The sequence below is a fragment of the Habropoda laboriosa genome, unplaced genomic scaffold, assembly GCF_001263275.1.
Source record: "Habropoda laboriosa isolate 0110345459 unplaced genomic scaffold, ASM126327v1 scaffold2, whole genome shotgun sequence".
Lineage (NCBI taxonomy): Eukaryota > Metazoa > Arthropoda > Insecta > Hymenoptera > Apidae > Habropoda > Habropoda laboriosa.
Window position 1 is genome coordinate 3,808,488 of NW_017100190.1, and position 22,794 is coordinate 3,831,281.

The 22,794-nt window shown below is 40.3% G+C and overlaps 1 protein-coding gene across 1 annotated transcript in view; it reads right to left on the reverse strand.

The window, feature by feature from the left end:
* The window catches only part of LOC108580117 (facilitated trehalose transporter Tret1-like), a 55,745-nt gene that overhangs the window by 21,394 nt on the left and 11,557 nt on the right, over positions 1 to 22,794 (reverse strand). Inside the window, exon 2 of the mRNA XM_017943783.1 lies at positions 21,201 to 21,750. Coding sequence (XP_017799272.1) covers positions 21,201 to 21,438 — 238 coding nt within the window. The 5' untranslated portion in view covers positions 21,439 to 21,750. The remainder of the gene's footprint in view (positions 1 to 21,200; positions 21,751 to 22,794) is intronic.

Sequence of the window (22,794 nt, forward strand, 5' to 3'; positions counted from 1 at the left end):
CTGACTGCGAGCGAGATAACATGAGCGCAGCAATGACGCAGACCTAGGCGTAGGACCATCTATACTGTCACTTGTAGAATCCAAACTTACTGACTCTTGTAGTGAATTTACTGTACTTCTAATTAGAAATACCTGACAAAAATCGTCTGAAAGCACTTCTACATCCTTAAAAAATTATGAATACCTAACAAAAATCCTCCACATCTAATTTCCACTTTCTCCACACAAAATATCATTTCCCCAAAAAAAAGAAGCTACTCGCAACTCCGAGTCTCTCCCGCATCAAACGTAACACACAAACGAGAAACATCGGTGAACGCAGCAATTTTTCCTTCCTTCCACGGTTTCCTTCGACAATTCTCCGCGTTTTCGTCTCGTCCAAGTACTTGGGTAGGAATCTCGCGGTCACGCTGCAAGTTCAAATGCTGCTGTTCAAGTTCGCTGCAGTGACGAGTAACGACACGACACGATTACGCCTGCGTTCGATGCAACATCATTTACGTAATGCCGCGTTGCTCTTATATCATTGCATCGCGTGTACCACCGGAACGAGGAAATAAAAATGATCGCGCGCGTTCCCAGCGACGAATCCCCTCGTCGTTCTTCTTTCCTCGATAAACAACAAGTATAAACATCGATCCGTTCTCTCGTTCTTCACCGGGGGAAAATCGATTAATCTTCGTTAGAAAATGATTAACCGCCTACGTTAAATCATCGTTTCGTTATTTACAACGAACCGTAATTGACATCGCTCGTTTTTTCCGCGGAAACGAAAGAAATTTCGCGTAATCGTGGAAATTGATTAACCTTTGTGTCAATAACCGGGTACCCTTTTGCACAATTCTCACTTGAAATATTCGATCTTGCAGGTGAAAGACTGAAACATCCGGCCAGATCGGTGTTATTTCGCAAATCTATCCGTGTTTGCCTCAAGTTTGGAATTTCGTTATCGGAAAGCTACGAAAATTGAACGATAAAGCAGACAATTGTGGTTATCGACATAAGGGTTAAAGTGAAATTATATTTTTCTGGGAACTTGGAAATTATTCCAACGGGAGTGTAATCATTAGCATATTCGCCATTGAGATTTCAAGGAAGTTCGAAATTTAAAGGGACAACTTTTCTTTCATAGCGAACACTCGGTCGTGACGTCTTAATGGTGTTTAATTTGCATTAATTAACCGGTTTGCATTTAAAGGGAAAATTACCGGAGGAAAAGAGAGTAGGAAAGAAAGTTTCTGCGAGAGAATACGGTATCCGTTTAATTGAAAGAGCGTTCAAATCGAATTAATCGAGCTTATTTTAAACACCGTGCGGGAAGATAGAGACTTGAAAGGAAAGAACGAAAAGCTTCGCTGTCGAAGCGTTTTAATTACCATAATTGAACCGGTGAAAATGATACTCTGCGAGAGGCAATGCTTTAAACGGAAAGAAATTAGCGTATCCGCGATTAAATCTCGTTGTATCCTAATAGAGATAATTAAGCGTCCGAATAATCAACGTTTATCGATGCTTATTTTCATCGATCCGTCGTTTAAATCACCTGAACAGATGATTCTCTAATTGCCTTCGACTGCAGTGGAAATAAACACGCTATTAAAATACTTAATTAAAAGACGAAAGAGATTAGACACGAAAGCGGAGAATAATCTTTGGTACAAATTTCGTTTCCTTTCGAATTCGTCACCGTACTCGCTATCACGTATCGTCAGCTTCCTATGGCCTTAACTTTTCGCCACAGATAAACTCGTCAGAAACGACGACTTCTGTTCGCAGGGAACATAGAGAAGCCGTGTTGTAAATCTTTTGTTCAATTGCAACGCAATAAATCCGGCAAACATCGGTAGATATCGCGATTAAACAGATACACATTTCTCGGACGTAAGACTTGTCTAACGTAAACATCGAGTTTACACAATACTCTAGATTATAGTAAATCCTGCTGCACTTGAAAATTCTTATCATTTCTCGTTCTTTTTCTCGACTCTTTTCTTTAATCGCGATACCACGTGAATGAATCACACTTACACAGGTTTAGCGTGTGTGTCAGCGACACGCGTTCGTTTAAAGAGGGTTGTTCCGCGGACGTTCGCTATGAATTTTTGATTCTTTCGTTGGAAGAAGCCAATCGGTAGAAATTTGATAATATTTGTTTCGTTCTTTCTCTCGACTCTCGTTTTTAATCACGACGAATCACACATACACAGTGACACGCGTTCTCTTAAACGGGGTAGTTTTCTGTGCATTCGCTGTAAATCCTCGATTCTATCGTTGAAAGAAGCCAATCGTAATCGACGATTCGCAGAAATTTGATAACGTTTATTTCATTTTTCATTCTTTTGCTCGCCTTTTCTCTTTAATCTAGATACCACGCGAATGAATCACACTTACACAAGCTTGCTGTGTGATTAGTGACACGCGGTCACTCAAAGAGGGTAGTCTTCTAGGCATTCGCTAGGAATCCTCGATTCGTAGGAATTCGATGATATTTGTTTCAATCGTTTCTCATTCTCCTTCTCGCCTCCTTTAATCACTATACCACGCGAATGAGTCACACTTACACAGTGACACGCGTTCACTCTGTCGCGGTAGGCGCCACACGACCTGTACTATGCGAATGGGTTTCCCTTGTCCTATGATACACAGAACAATTCGCCCGATCCTCTTCCGGGTCCTCTTCCGAAATTTCCCTACCCCACGCGCACTCCACAGCGTCCAAACAAGGGAAGTTTAGTCTTACGTTTAAAATCTAAGAAGCTACAACTACGTCACTCTGTACCAACGTTATTATAAATAAAGCACTTTAAACAATCCCCGGAGTTACCTCGACGACGACTCAAAGAGGGTAGTTTTCTAAACATTCGCTACGAATCCTAACACCTATCGCTTCAAGAAACCAATCGTAATCGACGATTCCTCGAAATTCGATAGCATTGACTCCAATCATTTTTTCAAGTGGTAAACAAAGAAACGTTCTTATCAATGGGGGAACGGTAGGAACAATGGTTACTTGTCCATATTAAAAGGCGAGATCGTTATCGCGAAAAATTCCCTATCCGATCGCTTTGGTCGATGGTGCCGTCGAATCACTTTAGACGGTGGATTTTACGAATTATCTTTATTTGTTGATAGTTTTTTCTTTACACTGTGGTTTTGCGAATATATAGTGTACGGTCTAAGCTGCCTTGTTATTCAATGCTGACTGCCTTTCGTTCTTTTTCGAGGCTGCCTTTATATTGGGGTTTGTGGGAGTTCCGGGTGGGGCAATTTAGGAATGTCTCCGTTAGGTAAGGACCAGGAATGTGTAAGGATAATGATCAGGACTCGTTAGGATTGAGGGCTCAATGGTACGGGAGAAGAATTGCAGGGACAATGGTTAGGTAATGAACTTAAGGATTCGGTACAAAAGAAATGGGTAGAGTGCATCAGTTTGAGGATCTGCCGGAGATAGGACAGGAATTCGGTGGGAAAGTGGAAAACGCGCAGGTAGTTGTCAAAACGGTACCTGGGATAAGGATCTGTATGCATGGGAGTCGAGGGACAAGAACAGGAATTCGCTGGGGAAAGTAGTTGTCAAAACGGTATCTGGGATAAGGATCTGTACGCATGGGAGTCAAGGGACAAAGGGATGAGGATTCGACAATGGTAAGAAAGTAGTTGTCAAAACGGTACCTGGGATAAGGATCTGTACGCATGGGAGTCAAGGGACAAAGGGATGAGGATTCGACAATGGTAAACAGGGGAAAATGCGCGTGTCGGTGCGAAGGAAGGGAAACGGTGAAGAGTGCGCCACGTTTTCGAACATTGGAAATTTCCGCGTAGATAAGAATTTTTCTAACGAACGTTCTTCGAGATGATTGCGTCACGTGTGAGTCGCGTGACGTGCTTCTGTGAAGAGTTGAACGGTGAAAAGAACCGTTTCGATACTGTACACCGGTCTCTCTTGAAGAAAAGAAAATTTTCTCAAGTGGAAGTAGCTACACGTGTCGTTCGCAAGTGGCCGATAAAGATTTTCCGCGGGTTCTTTCGCCGTGAAAACGGGACGGAGAGGTATAAACTGTTTATCGTCGGAGGTACCAACTCCCTTTGATGGATTTTACGCGGAGAGATAAGGATATTTACAAGCTATCACTCGCCGCGAATTGTGCAAACAAGCCGAGCCATTCACGGATCTTCTTTGGAAGTTGGAAGTTGATTCGTTGATCTTTCGAAGGTTGAAAATTCGATTGTCTCGAATCGGGGCGGTAAGGAACTCTGGTCGAATGAAATTTAACCCTTTCGTTTTTAGCGAGATGCTTGAGTATGTCAGACTTGAATGCTCGAATTAGAGAAAGATAAGTAAGAAATTTTTTGCAAAGGTAGTTCTATCGCGAAAGGGTTAATTTCAAGTTTCCTTGTCTTCTTAACCCTTTCGCTGCGTGTGTCACTTTTTCCAATTGTCGCGTTAAATTTCTCGGTGTCACAGAAAACAGATTTTTCGAGAGAAACGTGTCGCAGTAAAAGGGTTAAATCTTAAAAGATGCAAATTCCAGGAATGAACGCGGTGCTAAACTGCGGTGAACATTATTCGCAAGGTATAATTCCGTTGGAATTACTCGAATTATCAGCTTGAGGCTGAACAGACAATTCCCAGCGCGATCAACTCGGTGGGTGTTTACAGAGGAATCATCTCTCGGGACCGGTGATGGACGATTGAGTCAATCGGGCGATCCGTCCACTGTCCCTTTGATTATGTCACAGGAAACGTAGCGCTATCCTTTAGCCTCGATGTATCATTGTCCGTCGACTCTTTTCTATTCAATTCTATGCCTTTACAATTCTGTAACACGAACGTACTGAATTCTCGGAAAATCGAGATTTGCAATGGTAATTACGATTACGGCTGCGGGAAGCTCTGCATGATGATCGTGGAAGAACAGAGAAAGTTGACGATATTAGCGTTAGAAAGCGTTTCCCGCGTAGATCGAGGGAAAATTGCCTTCTCGTTAGAGGTATTAACCGTAATAGCGGAATAGAAAATGTGAAAGTCTCGAGTGAGGAACAAACTCGACCTGGAAAAATTTCAGAATGATAGTTACATTAAAATATGGCTGCCAGGAAACATATGTCAATATTTCAAAAGGAATCCTCGTTTCTTTAGAGTCTCTCATTTTTTAATACTATAATTCGCAACGAAAAAATTTGAAAAAATTCCCCAACACACACCTAAGTGTACTGGACATGCCAGATTTTTTCCAAATTTTTCTCTACCGCTAAATGAAAAACAAAAAATAAAAACCGACGATCGAAATTTTCTCTGTAACTACCCTTCCTTTCCAGATAAAGGGTTGAAACGTTTCTTTTCGACGAGCTGTCGAATTTAGTTTAAGGACACTTTTTATATCGACAATTAATAGCAACTCCCACGAAGAGTTTACTCGACCATTTTTCACTACCTTCCCCCCGATAACACAAATATTGAACCCCAAAAGATTCGATCGCGTAGAACGACAGGGTGAACGACTAGAAAGGATAGAGACGCAAGACGTAATCACGAAAACCGTCGGGAAACGAAGAAGCTCGATCCAATTAAAGGCGTTTCTACGACACATAACGTCAGCTCGATTGCGATAGGAAAAGTCTTCGTGGCGTCGCTCTTGGACAACGCGATATCGCTTAAAAGCGTCATCGGTGGGTGGCTCCGTGCAGCCTCGTCGATCATTTTTTATCGAAAGTTCGATTAAAACGTAAACAGAAAATCGTTGATTTATCGCGGCAGATTCAACGACCATCTCGATCGTAATAAATTCTCGACTGTCGTTCTTTTCCCTATCTTCCCCGATTCTCTTCTTTTTCCCGCCATTTTTCCAACATCTCTCCGTCGCGCGTTATTTTCACCACGATAGAACGTAAATATTTTTGTTTACGGAGGCTCGATCGATAAAGAGCGAAATCCAAGCAGCAGCCTTTCGATACAGCGGCTCCATTCCGAAAGATAACGAACGTACTTTTCGTCCGTTTATCTCCTCCCTCCCTACGTCCAACTTTTCCTCCTTCGTTCATTCTCTGTTTCAATCGTTGCATAACGATCCAGCGAGGTTTACGCGATCGAAAAATCAGCGTTTGTCAGTGTGTATCGGGAAAAGATTGCATTCTTCGAGGAAAAGTTGTCTCCAGAGGGATTAAGATTGTGGATCGATAGGGTTGAAGATTGTCGCGGAGTGAAAAAATGAAGGGAAAAGTACTCGAGAGTGACATGATTTATCGCGTTATCACCGTTCGCCGATAATAATGGGAAGATCACAGCAAACAGAAGCATTATTATCTTCGCTCTTTTACCGTGAAATAATCTCCAGATATATCTCTACTGTTCGTTTTTATTTCGTCCGGAAAAAAGAGAAGAATCGGGAGATTTCTGAGTAATAAAATTTCGCCGAGAGTTGACAGTTCATCGGTGGTTTTTGAAGAATTTGCACGATAAATTTCCCGTTGATTCGAGGATACTTTAACGCTCGTTTCAGCTGGAATTATGCAAACAGACGTCGCGAGCGGCAAACATCGCGACTTTTCGTTACGAAATTTCTTCGATTTCGACAGCGGTTGAAATATGGAGAAACGCTTATCGCGGAGAAAAAGAAGTACGGTTTCCGTGCTTGGGGAGTTCTTAGAAAGCGCTCGGTGCCATTTTACACGTTCGTTTCGCGGCTGAATCGACTAATAACGCAAACAATGCGACACGAGTTGGAGGTTCGCCAGAAATCACGCTCGTCGAATCGGGAATAAGAGTTTCGAACGTGTCAGCAAACCTGTTTCGAGTCCTCGAAACGAGGAAACAATAGGCTTGGTAACTTGGTTCGACGATTGTAGTTGGAGGAAATGTCAAGTTGAACGAGAAATCTTGAGTTCGATGGAGAGTCGATAAGTCGAGGAATGTAGAATGTAGGACTTCTGAGGTGGAATTGAAACAATCGAGGATATTGAGAGATTCGTGAGTTTACGGCGTCGAGGTTCGGAAGTAATCAGTGCTAAAAGCGTTTGGAAGTTCACTCGATACTTAAGATCTTCGGATAAAACTGTAGGTACGAGATTTTTCGTCGGTTATCGTTCGTAGACTTTGGAACGTCTGTGTTTTCCTTTGATTTTCGAGGAACTCGGAACCCTTTGGACCTTGGAAGTACGGGAAATTATCGGATCGCGAAGATTTTCTTCAGAGTTAGAGGATAATTGGAAGAACCGGTGAAGTGATTTCGCAAGCTCCTTTAAATCGTAGTTTGCGAAGAAACTTTCGAAGATTAATCAACTTTTCGTAAATTTCAATTTTACCAGAAATCACAGAAAAATTAAGAATCTTCTTTAACGATAAACAGCGAATAAATTATTTATTCGTTTTCTTGAAATTTGAACTGCAAACTTGTCGAATCATTTCTGAGAAAACATTGAAGTTTATGAAAAGTTGATTAAGCTTCCAATTTTACCAGTAACCACGGAAAAATGAAGTCTTTAACGATAAATAGCAAACAAATTGTTTACCTACTTTCTTGAAATTTGAAACGATAGTCCAGAGAACTGCAAACTTTCTCGAACCATTACCGAGAAAACATTGGAAGCTCGATCAACTTTTCGTAAATTTCAATTTTGCCAGAAACCGCAGAAAAATGAAGTCTTCTTTAACGATAAATAGCAAACAAATTGTTTACCTACTTTCTTGAAATTTGAAACGATAGTCCAGAGAACTGCAAACTTTCTCGAACCATTACCGAGAAAACATTGAAAGCTTCCTGAACGTCGCGTAAATTTCAATTCCACCTCGGTCTAACCGCAGGAAAACTGCGAGTCTTTTCCGCCGCCGAACAGCAACAAATAACTTATCCGTTTCCTTGAAATTTCAAAACGCCGAGAAGCATGTGTATTTTTATCAACAGCTCGATAAAGATGGTAATTTTTCCGGAAGTAAACAGTGCTATGCGTCACGACACGGTGAAAAAGAAGAAGAAAAAGAGAAGTTCTTCGTGGCAACGGTCGCGGAATCTTTATTCGTTCGATTACTCGGAGTAGTTACGTAAAGAGAAGCTCGCCTCTGTCGTAATTATCCGGTTGTCGGTTAACGGTGTCTTATCGATTTCCATCGAAATACGGTTCGTCACTTTCGATCTCCGTAGAAACGAATCGGTGGTCGAACGAACGTACCAACCTGGCGATTTTTCCTTCGCCAAAACCGTGGCTCTAATCTGCGATTATCGGTGCATTATCTCGACGATCCGTTATGTAAAATTCCCGGCTCGACGAACGAGTAAGACAAAAGCACGGGACAGGTGTCGAGAGAGAGAGAAAAATTCACTCTCTGTCGCAACGAGAGTCGTGCTGAACGACTGTTCACGTAATCGAATCGTTCTCCGTTACAAGGGGAACACCGATTCGATCGGTAACAGTCGCGAATGAAAATGCAAATGCAGTCGTGGGAGGCGGTAAAAATAAATGTTTTAACAACTACTTCGGTTCTTTGTTTCCCGATGGCGAAATTTAACGACTTCGTCGGAACCGAAGGACGCACGTCCGAGTTCCTCGAGATAAACGACGAACGATATCGGTGAGAATATCGAGAGAGAGGGTCGGTACAGCGAGTGAGCCTTGATTTTTGTCAACGATCTGTAATTACGTGTGAGGAGACAAGGAGGGAATTAGGGTTTCGTAACGTGGACCTCGATTTAACGCTATCAGGGAACCGTGAAATTTCGTTGGAGCTTTGGGTTAGTTTGTGTAACCGGTCCTTTTGCGCTGTGGATAAATATATTTCTCTGACAAATGTGTATTCAATTATTTTCTTTTTTTTCGTTGGGTATTTGTAGAATGAAGGTCCTCGATAATTGGTAAAATCTTCATTTCTCGGGAAGACAGTGACACAAGGTACCTACGCTTAGCAGATCTGTGAATAATATTCCGAAGGGAAAGAAGAGAAAAATTAGCCGCTGAAATCGTGAAATCTTAATCTTGTAAGACTACCCATGGAACGAATTGGATCGAGAAATTAAGGATCGTTGCTGAAGATCGAAAGAATTGAGAGTTGAAAAATTTGTATCAAGAATACTAAAATTCCTTGAAACACTCTTAAAGAAAAGACTCGGTTACTTCGAGGAACCAGGCGTTTATCGAACATTCAAATTGCTACAACCTATCTTGACACTCATTGTGTCCACAGAAATAAACAGAAAATACAGCGTTAACTTCTCCCGTAAATACCGAATAATCAAACATGCATACTCTCATAAATACCGAATAATATCTTTCCAGGATCTCGATAATTTTTCTAAACTCAGTAGGTCTGTTTCGCAGCCTAACAGGTAGCATAGATCTTCCTTCGAAATCGAGCGAATTTGTATCGCCTGGACACAGATGGTCACAATAATTGCATGTCACCGAGCAAACTTGCTCTCGGATGGAAAACGGCCGGTTTGTCACTTCTCGAATCCGCTATTTCACGGAACATTTCTGACGGAACTCTCCCGGTGGGAAAATTCGCGGATTTCATTAGAGAAATTTATCGTTTCGCTTACACGGATGAGCGGAAAGGTCGTGTCAGTTACGCGGAATGATTCAAGGGTAAGAGTACAGGAGAGAACACGGTGAAACGAGGTGTGAATGAAATCGTTGATCTACGTGCGAACAATAATCGCGAGGAGAGCCAAAGCGTCCTCGAACGCTAGGAATATTAAACGATTTGCATCCGGTGTTTCACCGAATTCAATCTCGGTCAACGAAGATCGCTACATCCTCATTAGCTGGGACCAATGAAAACAAACTGTGTGCAAATGGACACTCTCGATTTTGTCCTTGTAGGACAATTTGTCAAATGTTTTTTTTTATATTTTTAATCGAGGCGTTTCACTTGGATTTTTCTTCAGATTTCCCAATTCTCTGTAACCCAATTTTCTTTCGATCGCGAGAGCAGAAATTGTGGTCGATTATCATCGAAATAATTCTTTAACAATTACGATAATTATTTATTTTTGCACTGTATTCCAGCGAAAATGCAAGCACTTTCCTGAGTAAAAAAGAATTTCTGCGTGTCAATTTAATAGTCCAGAGGACTTCAAATTTATCGGACCATTTTTTAACGCGAAAGTTTGCAGGATCCTCTTGGACCCGAGGCTCCGCGAAGAGAGCGTTAGCGCGACTTCCGAAGCAGAGGTTCGCCAGGATAATCGATCCGGGACACCGGAAAATTGTCCGAAAGCTCGTTCTTTGTACCCACCGAACAAAGTTTCCCAAGGAAATTAGTCTTAAACGCTTCGAATCCTCCCTCGTTCTTTAATACAAAAACTTCCCTTCTATCCCTTAATCCAACAGTCAAACCATATACCTCTTACATTCTCCCATAAAAGAAGAAGATAGACGAGAGAAGCGACAGCAATTTAAATCCACCACAGAAGCTGACTAATTCGCGAAAACGGCGAAACGTGCCTGGAGCGACGCGTGCATATTTCGCGAATTGATACCGCACGTTTCGTCCCTTCCTTTCCATCCTCGTTTCTTTCTTTTTCTAAAAGACACTCGTCTTTCGTTCCAAGTCCCCACCTTACAACGCCTTTATTTCTCTCGAAAGGCGACGCTGGAAGCTCGCGAGACGCGTGCAGAGAAACAAAAGAACAGCCGCGGTGTTATCGTGCTAATTGGAGAAGAAACGAGAATTGATTGGCCCATCGATATCGAGGGGTTCGAGATGTCGCGAGAGCTAATTATCCGCAGCAGCAAGGATTCTCTTGGTTTTTGTTTTAGACGAAGTGACCTGACATGAAAGTTGTTAAATTTCTTTCGTTTAGGAAAGATCGAGTGTGAAGCAGGTGATTTCATGCTGAATTTGGAGGAATATGAAAAAGTGGAGTTAATCGTTTTGTATAAATCCTGTTTCGTATGTTTGCGTTGAATTTTGGAATTAGGATCGATATTTTTGACAAACTTGAAATTTGATGAAAAGTATGTAAGAAACTTCTATTCCACAATTGTCTCTTCTTTTTTTTGTAGGATCATTATGCGGCCGCTATAGAATCTCCTTGGATTTTTATTCATTTATGGGATGGCCTAATGTACTCTGTCGTTCTATTTGCATTAATAAAGTGAGATGAATTTATTGTTTATATTTTTCACGGCAAACTTAATATCGTTGGAAATTTTCAGTCACGATGTGGTTTAATCGATTGGTTTTTGCAATTACTTTAAAGAATACAATTTAGATGCAAGCTGTGTTCTTTTTAATTTCGAAAATTCAGGCAAAGTTATAAATACACCGTACGACAACATGAATTTGAGTAAATTACGTTGAATTGCAGCGTACAAACGCTGCTTTAGCTTGAAATCACTTGTAAACACAGAATTCACAGAGAAAATTACGGTGGACGGCATAATGTGTAGTTATAACTGTTACAGCATGCAAATAGAACTTTAAATTTAGCCTAAATAGAGAGAACGTAAAACATAATTCACTTCACTGCATGTTCGTTATTTAACTTAACAATTTTAACTCGACTATGATTATTCTCGATATATGACCACAGGTGAACCTAATTTTCAATCGTCACAAATTTTCAATCCAGTGCAAACAGAGAGAACGCGTATTAAAATTTATTTCACGATATCACAGCAAACAAACATTCGATAAATTTTCAATTCTTATGAAAAGAATTATTTAACATAATAATTTACCTTCGCTATGGCTACAAAAAAAAAGGTCGACCTAATTTTTAATCCTTACGAAATGAACGTAACCACGAGTGAGTAATGAGAACGTTGAGACGTACTTTTCTATCAAAGAAAATTGAAGAAACCTATAAATTATTATACGTAGCGTTAAATTATTCAAAGTATAAATTTATAGCAAAATTCTAAAAATTAATAAATTACACGATATCATAATAGAAGCATGGTAATTTCCCGCGGAAAGAAACGTTCCCGCCCGACCTTACTAACAACTTCGATAATGACTTTGGGGAGAGGGTACCGCAGGTATATAGGGACCCGCGGAGCACCTGCCTAATCATTCACCCTTTATACTGGGCCATAGACACTTCGCGGCAAATTAGTCTTAAAGGTTCTGAGATGTGAATAGAGTGGTCGGGGGCTACTAGCTAGCCTATGTCCACCCTATACACACTCTACCTTCCTCTGAAACTTATATACTATAGAATTTCAAATACTACCTATTAGACAATTCTATTTTCTTTTTAAATCAAACTTTAACAATCACCGGTACGCGGTAGGCACTTAATATCAGACTTTAAATACGCGACTTCGACCTTCGGTTTAGAAATAAGATAATATTATTTTCCCCATTAGACTTCGAATTGTTTGGAAGGTTTAGGGAAATAAACATTTGAATTTTAGTCATCGTTGCTCTTTATTCTTGTCGAATAGGATATTGAAATGAATTTGATGTTTTGCTAATGGAATTTGGCGTTTCAGCTATCGATCGGTTAAATACTTTGTTGTTACAGCTTAATGATGAATAATATGTACTTTTCTTACAGCTATTGAAATTAATTTGAATCGAATTTCTTTTGTTTTTCTGATATTTTAAGTTTAGCCATTGTACTTTCTTTTATTGAAGAAAGCTATAAGGATATATAACGTAGTGTTATAACAATCGTGTAAATTAATAATAAAATTGTGAAAATTACTAATTATACCGTGTTATAACATTGTAATAGACGAAGAACAGAAATTTCCCGCGAAAAATAGACGATCTCCCGCGAAAAACAATCGATTCCCGCCCGACCTTGTTAACGACTTCGCCAATGACTTTGGGGAGAGGGTACCGCAGGTATATAAGGACCCGCCGAAATTCCGGGAGCTCATTACCCTTTATACTGGGCCATAGACACTTCGCGGCAAATTAGTCTTAAAGGTTCTGAGCTGTGAATAGAGTGGTCGAGGGTTACTAGCTAACCTATGTCCACCCTATACACACTCTACCTTCCTCTGAAATTTATATACTATAGAATTTTAATTACTACCTATTTGACATTTCTATTTTCTTTTTAAATCAAACTTTAACAATCACCGGTACGCGGTAGGCACTTAATATCAGACTTTAAATACGCGACTTCGACCTTCGGTTTAGAAATAAGATAAAATTGTTTTCCCAATTAGACTTCGAACTGTTTGGAAGGTTTAGGGAAATAAACATTTGAATTTTAGTCATCGTTGCTCTTTATTCTTGTCGAATAGGATATTGAAATGAATTTGATGTTTTGCTAATGGAATTTGGCGTTTCAGCTATCGATCAATTAAATACTTTTTCGTTACAGCTTCTTAATAATCGATAATACGTGCTATTCTTACAGCTATTGAAATTAATTTGAAATTTTTCTTTCAGTTTTTCGAATTTATTTTATGTCTCTGATATTTTCTCTGATATTGAATTTATCTGATGATTTATTTTCTGTACTGATAATTTACAGCTGTCCAAGGAATTGCATGAATTTTGCATGTTAAGTAGTTAGTTTTTTTATTGAATTTTATATTGCGAGCTGATTTGGAACGAGTGCACTATACTCGTGCACTATGCCCACCCTCGATTAAACCGTCTCAATTAGTTTCTCGTAATTAAAAATCTATTTTCACTTTCGATACATATTAGAGTCGTTGCATCGCGTATTACAATAGCTTCATCCCTAGTTCGCTTATTATTGAATACTTTTACGCGTTTAACTGATACTTCTCCCCAATTATCGTCGCGAATTGTATTGAAATTGTCTTATATGATAAAATCGAAAAAGATACGAATTCGCGTTTGTTCTTTTCTATTCAATTTATTATATACCGCGTTTATTTTCTACTTTCTTTCAATTTTTCACTCGCGTTCTACGAAAATTTAGTTCAATAGTAAAATCTAAAGTAATTCAAATTCGCGGTTTCTCCCACTCTAAATAAAACTTGAATAAATCGCGATTCGAAGTACTTTTCGCGTCGTCCATTCCACAGCGACTCACACTTTGTGGGTCTGTGAGTCTTGGAAAGTCAACGCAGAAGGAAGGACGAAAGACTTGACGAATCTGTGAGGAAGGAAGGAGGAAATGCAGCCAAATCTTTGTTGCAGAGCCCAGCTGCCTAATCTGCGAACAGTGAGTTACAAAAATGGGTTTCTTTCTGGTGATTTGGTTTAGTAGTTAGTTTTGTCTATTGCCAGCTCAAAAATGAGCTGAGCTACCCCTGATAAAACCGTCTCACTAGAGTTTCGCAATTAATAATTGTTCAATTTTTATAAGTACTAGAGTCAGTGCATCGCGTATTGCAGTAGCTTCATCCCTAGTTCGCTTATTATTGAATACTTTCACGCGTTTATCTGATACTTCCTCCGAATTCGCGTTTTTTTCTTTTCATTCAATTTATATACTTCTTTCAATTTTTCACTCGCGTTCTACGAAAGTTTAGTCAAATTTTAAGTAATATAAATTCGCGGTTTCTCCCTCTCTAAATAAATCGCGTTTCGAAGTACTTTTCGCGTCGTCCATTCCACAGTGACTCACAAAGTGTGAGTCTGTGAGTCTTGGAAAATGAACGCCGAGGGACTGGAATGATTGGCGGGAGGATGACAATCTGAGAGGAAGGAGGGATGCAACGCAGTCAAATCCACGTTGCAGAGCCCAGCTGCCTAATCTGCGAATTGTGAGTGAATTTTTTGAGGGTTTGGTGATTGGTTATATATGTGTGTGCATGTGCATGTTTGAAGCAGAACTACCAAGCTTGGAAGAAGAAATCGAAGGATGTGAGTTCACATCCGAACTCTGTTGCACTACTCGGTGCAAATGCCCACCCATTATTAGAGTACCCTACTAGTATACCGCGTGAATTCAATATTAGAGTCAGTTTTCGTAAGAAATACTCACCAATTATTTTCGATCGATACGAGAATTTATTACGTCGCGTCGCGTTTTCGATAAAATAGCTTCATCCCTTTTTTCGGGTTTTGCTTCTCTTTTTTTGAACGCGTTTTGTTGATACACCCTTAAACTTTTACTAAATACCCCATATAAAATGGACTACATGGTACAATGGAGGATGATAAAAATTCGCGGTTTCGGGTGTTAAACGAAATTCAACGAATTAAAGTACACTTGAAAGAAATCGCGATCCGTACACAATTTCGCGCGACACTTCCACAGCTTCCTGAGTCTGGTGGGTCTTGGTCTGTGGCTTTGGGTCTTTCGATCTGGCCTTGGGTCTTTCGATCTGGCCTTGGGTCTTTCGATCTGGCCTTGGGTCTTTCAATCTGGCTTTGGATCTTTCGATCTGGCCTTGGGTCTTTCAACGTGGCCTTGGGTCTTTCAACGTGGCCTTGGGTCTTTCGATCTGGCCTTGGGTCTTTTAATGTGACTTTGGATCTTTCAATCTGGCCTTGGATCTTTCGATCTGACCTTGGGTCTTTCAATCTGGCTTTGGGTCTTTCGATCTGGCTTTGGGTCTCTCAATTTGGCATTGGACCACTGGTTAAACCAAATTCAAGGCTTGGAGGACTCAAAATTGTGTGATGGAAGCAAAATTCGATGCTTGGAGGATGCAAATGGCTCACTGAGGGAATTTCAAAGGCTCGATAGATCTGAGAGTTGGTAAGCCATATGTAATTCCTATTATTTCAAAAGATTATACTAATAAAGGAACATTTCGAATTGATGATCATCGATTTATCTAATTAATATATTCAAAATAATTATCTTTTCAGATATTTCCCTTCCTTCTACTGACTTTCATGTAAACTTGTATGAGAAAATGAGTAGAAAATTGTAGAGTGCCACATGCGTGTGATATAAAATACTGTAAAGTATGCGAATGTGAACTTTAAGTAGTCCATAAGATAAAATATGTTAGCAAATATTTGAATCATCCATCGATGGACATCGTGGGATGCGTGCGTTTTAATTTTAACTAGTCTATAAAATAGAATAAATAATTCTAAGATAGAAAATTGTATCGAATACAATGTGCGCGCTCTCTTACAGAGACACGCGATCTCATTCGTAGCATAATTAATAAATATCGTCGACATCAAACGTAGAACAGTAATATTCTCGCGAATATCGATTCTCGATCACTCAATTTCTTTCAAGCTTTTACTCGACGTACTTGCTCGCGAGTAGCGCGCGATACCGCGAGCAAATACGTCGATTAGGCTCGTTCGTTCTTTCTTTCGAGTTACAATACTTGCGATTGAGAATGAAATTTGAAGAAAATAAAGACAGGAATTTTTGAACAAAGTGTCAATTTCCTTTTTACTACGAATGAGAAACGCGTATCTCTGAGAGTTGCCAGTAGGGCCCCTGTTTTTGTCGGGTCCCTTGCGTAGTCACCTCCTCGTGGTGGGACCTGGTAATTGGTATCCTTTTCCAAAAATGAAAATCTTTCGAAAGGGACACCAAGCTGAGAACTACGCGTACCCGTGGACACTCTGATTCTCAGGAATACAGAGTGGACTGCGGGTACTGATTGCATACGCGGTTAACTTCAAGTAGTTTATGAGATAGGACAAGTTAACTTTAAGATAGAAAATTGAACGCTATGTGCGCGATTCTTATTCGTAGTTAATTAATGAAATGCCTTCTGCTTTTTCTACTTGAAGTTAGAGTAAGTGAAATTAGTAGAATCGATGCCTAAACGCTTACGCGATGAAATGTTGAAGTTAGAATAGTTATAATAAGATATGCTCGGATTCTGAATGTGAAAAAGAGATTTTCTCGAGTTGCAAATTCGGAATCGAATGTGAAGATTAGCAGTTGGATTAACAATCAAAATAATTTCTCTCAAAAATTGAAGGAAGTTTATTCCAATACACGCAACGACTAAGATCGAGGTATGCATATGAAAATTTCCCGACTAAATTACTCTCTTCGTGTATTTTTAAGTACTGTATTCAATTTTCACAATGGACACTAAATCGATATGAATTTTTCCTCGAGTACGCTCGGCCGGGACTCGTATGCGTCCAACTGGTCACGAAAGGGTTGAAAAGCTGCAACGCTTATAACACAAGCGCAGGTATTCTTTTAAATACCTACAATCGCCAACAAAATCGAAATAAAACACATACGACTCTAACGTACGTTAAATCTAGCATTAAAACACGATCCAATAAGCAAGGCAAATTTACAGAAGAGTTGAAAATTCCACGCTTAGTTTGATTCGAGTAAAACACTATTGTCACCATCGCGGTATCATCGCTATCTTATTTTCAACAGTCCAAATACAGTCTCCAACTCGATGTAATTCATTGCTTTACGCAACAGCGATAAATCTTGTTGACCGTGAAAATCGCGGTGACTGTTTGCAGTTCTATCCCTATTTTCCAGGCATCCGCACAATTTCACTGTATTTCATCGTTTAGTCAGGCTTGGAAAGCGATTTCCACTGTTTACTCCTATAAAACCCCGCTGATTACGCAATTCCACCAGGAATTTCTATATTCACACACGTGTGCACGATTATGATTTTACGAGGGGCAAACTCTGTGAAGATAGACGAACGGTGAATTCGTAACGTTGGGTTTCCGATGGTCGTTTCTCCGCGGGTTAATCCACGTGCTAGATCGATACTCGCGACACGAGACAACCGAGAATAGCTCGACGATGAGGAGCACTTCGATCGTGCCAGATTTGATAATTGTTCGAGGGATTGTTAATTCGTGTATCTGCGATATGGAGTTGGAGCGTTTAGATTGTGGCAAACTTTTGCTGGGGAAAATTGACGGAGGGTTTTGCGAATTCATTTTTCGTTACTGTCGCGAATAGAGTGATTGATTAGTCGAAGCAGCGATGGTAGAGTGCCAAGTCTGAGATGTGAGGAAGAAAGTTCCCATTCGTGAGTGTTATTCCGTTCATTTGCAATTTCTGTTAGTGTGTGGTTTTCACTTTGTGGTGGAAGAGGAAGTTTGAGAGATCGTTCGATTTGTAGATCTTTTTTCGTTTAAGTGGAAAGGAGGTGGATCGACAAATGCAAATGCAATTGTGCATTGCTATAAAACAGGAAAATAAATTCTTGATTCTTTTTCGTTTAATCGAAGAGTGAAGTAAATTTTTGATTTTTCTTCGTTTAGTTAAAAAGAAGGTAGATGGTTTCTTTCATCGACGAATGCAAATGCAGATGCAATTGTGCACTGCAACGAAACAGCAGAATAAATTTTCTATTCTTTTTTCGTTTAATCGAAAAGAAGGTAGATCGTCTCTTTCATCGACAAATGCAAATGCAATTGTGCATTGCTATGAAACGGGAAAATAAATTTTTGAGTATTTTTCGTTTAACTGAAAAGAAGGTGCATCGTCTCTTTCATCGACAAATGCAAATGCAATTGTGCACTACTGCGAAACAGCAACGTAATTTCTTCGTTTAATTGAAAAGAAGGTAGATCATCTCTTTCATCGACAGATGCAAATGCAATTGTGCACCACTACGAAGCAGCGGAATAGATTATCAATTCCTTTACGTTTAATTGAAGAGCAGGTAAAATTTTTGATTTTTCTTCGTTGAATTGAAAAGAAGGTAGATCGTTTCTTTCATCGGCGAATGCAAATGCAAATGCAATTGTGCACTACTACGAATTAGCAAAGTAAATTTCAATTCTTTCTCGTTTAATTGAAGAGAAGGTAGATCGACAAATGCAAATGCAACTGTGCACTGCTACGAAACAGCAGAATATATTCTCGATTCGTTTTCGTACAATCGAAGAGAAGGTAGATCGTTTTTTTCATCGACAAATGCAAATGCAATTGTGCATTACTACGAAACACGGAACTAAATTTCCATCTGAATAATCCTTTGAAAAAGACGTCGATAGTGAAGCAGAAATATCCATTCCACGTTTCCCTACCATAATTCCTCGTACCTTCTCAAAGTGAACTGGTCGCGAGCAAGTGCCAAAGCGCGTATCTCGCGTGTATCGAGCCAAATCTGTTTTAGAACGCACGCGACGAAAGAATCCGCGGCTGTTTACGTTCTTTCCGTGTTTTTCTCGTGAAAACCACGTCGACGATTTTTATTTCTCCATGAATCGACATGATTTTTATTTCTCCGCGAATCAACGCGGTGATCGTAAAATTGACGTTCCAATTAACAATGAATTTATCGACAGATAGTTCGATAAACGTGATATCGGAAACGAACAATCGAAGATCCGTGAAACAATAAATTTCTTTGATCTTTTTGCAGACGCGTGTCATCCTGCACACGTGTTAATCGTATGCTAATGAATAAATTACAATTGAATTGTGCTCGTTTAACGTCAGTCGCGATCATTGTTAAGGAACTAAGAAACGGCGCGCGAATTCTTCCGATTAACGTCTCCTTTCGTCCTACGCTGTCCCACGCGGCTTCGCTGGAAATCGCGATAATTCCATTCGAGGCGATGTTCCTCGCTGTCATAACGAAATGTGACTGTCATTCTATTAAACGACGCAACGAATCACTTTTTGTTAATTCGATTCTTCCTCTTTTTTCTTCATTTTTAATCGAACGGAGAGACTTCTTTTCTCGACGCTTTACGTACTCTTGCTGGAACGAAGACAGCATTACGGTATCTATTTTTTTTTTATAATTTTCCCGCCACTCTGGCGGATCGTGGTGTTTATCTAATCCGTATCGTACTAACACGCACTGCTTGCGATACCATCGATGCTTCGGGGAGGTTCGGTAAATTTCCTTACAAGATTTTCATTTTATCTCGGGGAAGCTTGAGGATGCTTCCACCCTTTGAGAACGATTCGGGTACACTCGTTTCTTCTTCCAAGAACGCGCATCTTTGGTTAACTGTTTCTACGAAATTCTGCGATTTTTCGTTTTTTTCATTCTGATAAATTGAAGTTAAAATTTTGAATATTCATTCTGATAATAAGATATGTAAAAATTAAAATTTGAAATATGAACCTTGTTAGATCACGATTTACCAAAGTTCACTTTCGATCTCCATAATTCGGTTTCTCCTCGGAATTACTCGCAGCTAAATCACTTAACCCTTTCACTGCTGTTGAATATTTGCTCGCAAGTGAATTTATGCTTTCAAGCGAATTTAATCCTTAATTTTCTCAAAAATTTCAAGACTCCGAAATAAAAGATTTTGCAGTCGTGGTTGAACATTCACCGTCCGCCACGCGCATGAAAATCTGTCGCAGTGGAAGGGTTGATCGGTGAAAAATTTCTATGTATATCGACAAAAAAGGGAACAAAACGATCCCCGAGTGGTTCGCGCGTCACGTGAAAATAGAAACGGTGCCAGCACGCGGTTAGGTTCGCTAGACTCTGTCCACGAGACTGTGCGTTAGGGTACGTGCCTATTTGAAAGATTTCACGCTCTCAAATTATGCGTGCATTGATCACTTTTCGCGATAGTTTCACTTTCAAATGAAGACGTGTATCCCTTAGAGAATCCTAATTACTACCACAGCTATTCACATTTTAACCCCTTGCCTTTTAATAAGTCACACTCGAGACGCAGATCGTGCTTGAAATGTAAGAAAAGAGGTGTTGTATTGACGCTAATTTCAAGATTTCAACGTCACTGCGATATCGCTACACACTACTGCAGTATCGATAAGGGAAATTCGCGAAGGTGCAACGTCGACGCATCGATTCCGATGAAAAATGATGTTTATCGCGATGCGGCGTCTTTAAGGGATGAGTCGGCAGACCTACTGGCCTTCGAGATGTGTTCCAGTTTCGTAGAAAGTTAGTCGCGAGGGTCGAGTCGTTGTCATTTTCGTGTCGATTGTTAACATTTTTTTAAGTTATTGTAAAATAAAGTAACCTTAAAGGTATCTCTTACGTTATTAAATAAATATGTGCCAATGGGTGAAGTATCTATAATTCACTGTTACTTATGTCAAAATTAAAACACTTATTTATTGCAATTTACAACAGACGACAAATGTCAACAGCACAAATTCTACTCTGCACTTTCTTTCTCACATAAACGTAACAAATTCCTTAAATAACCAACCTGTCAAATCACCTCTCGAACCGAAGCTACTCTTTAATTTGTAATAAAAACGATTAATACAGGCCCAACGTCACAATAATTAAAAACCGAACAATCCCTTCGTAAATAAACTACAGCGTTCCGAAGTATCGACGAACCAGTGACAAGTTAAAAATGAAGCGTCTAAAAGAAACGTACGCATCCCCGTTAAAGTGTGGTAAATGAAAGGCAAGAGGTGTAAATTGTGTGCATAAAGGGTTGAAAAGGGACTCACCTGCAGCCGCAGCGACATACTGTAGTAGCGTGGAACCCTTTTCCGTCATATCTGAGTCACGACACTTTTCTAGGACACCGTTCTTGAAACGATAGCTCGGTGAACCGGTACCAAACTCGGTATATTTTCCAAGGGTGGTTGAATCGTACACCGCTGAACTGGCACTCTCTGGTACAGGGCTATAGGCATACTCTTTATAGCGCCCCTCTTTTCCCTCATGGTCGTGGGTGGGAGGCATTTTTCTCTCCCTCTCTGTCTCTGTACAACGTCTGTCTCGGTCACACTCCTCCTCGCTACGGTGTTGGACGTGTGCAGGCTAGCTAACTCGCTTTACCGCACGCGAACGTTCGATAAACCTTCTCTCTCTCTTCTTCTGGTTCTCCCTTCTCCTTCCGCCACTTGCACGACTGGACGATTCGTGTTCTTCTCACTCGCTCTCTGTTTCTCTGTCTCTGTTACGCACTCGATACCTCCTCCCTCCAAACAAGATACGAACGAGACTCCTCCAGCCGGTGAAAATGCAACGACCGTCCCGCGTGAGTCCTCGACCCTGCAACCAGAGAGCACGGAGCATCGTGTCAAGGCCGCGCGATCATCGATCGATGCTGCGGACGGGGGTTGAACCCGCCACGCGGTGGACGTCGCGACGCGCGTTTCACTTTTCAAAGGTTTCTCCGGCGAGGTGCCACCGTCGAAACACCGTCGACGCGGAATCATTTTTTACTGTGTCGACGTCGACAGTTGAATGTGCCATGCGGAGAACGTCGCGACGCGCGTTTCACTTTTCAAAGGTTTCTCCGGCGAGGTGCCGTCGTCGAACCACCGTCGACGCGGAATCATTTTTTACTGTGTCGACGTCGACAGTTGAATGTGCCACGCGGAGAACGTCGCGACGCGCGTTTCGCTTTTTAAAGATTTCTCACGATCGGTGCCACCGTCGAAACACCGTCGACGGTGAATGATTTTTCACTGTGAGACAGTGTCAAAAGTTGATGCTACACACTACGAAAATTTCGACGAATATCAAGTATCTGATCGAGAGTTACGAATTTATATGTTCCTTACGATTTTTTGGTGGCAGAGTACGTTTTATGGACTGGAAAATTTTTAGGTAGGGTGTGAATCATTTATAAACGACGGACGAATTTAGCTTTTAAAAATAGTTACGAGGCAGAATTAGAAGTTTCACTTTGGTGTTGCTAGAATGTTGAAATAAAGTTAGAAAGTCACGTTGGAGTGTCTGTATGAAATTGATCAACGAAAATAGGTGGTTTTCAGTTAACGTGGGGAATATCGATGGGGTTGAATTCTTCATAATTTAATCTTCCAGTATTCAGACGAAGAATAGCCTATTTCTTTCAACGGAAATTATAAAAATTGAATCAACGAAATTTTAGATTACCAAAGTACCTCCACAGATTATAACAATCGAACTATTCCACACCGAAAAACATATTTTCTACTTTCTCAGATGTCCAATAAAATATCCTAAAAGTCCACAGTTTCTCAAGACCAAATTCCCAAAACTCGACCTCATTTCAATCGAATTACACGAATTACATTCTCCCTCTTTGAAGAAGATTCCACACACTAA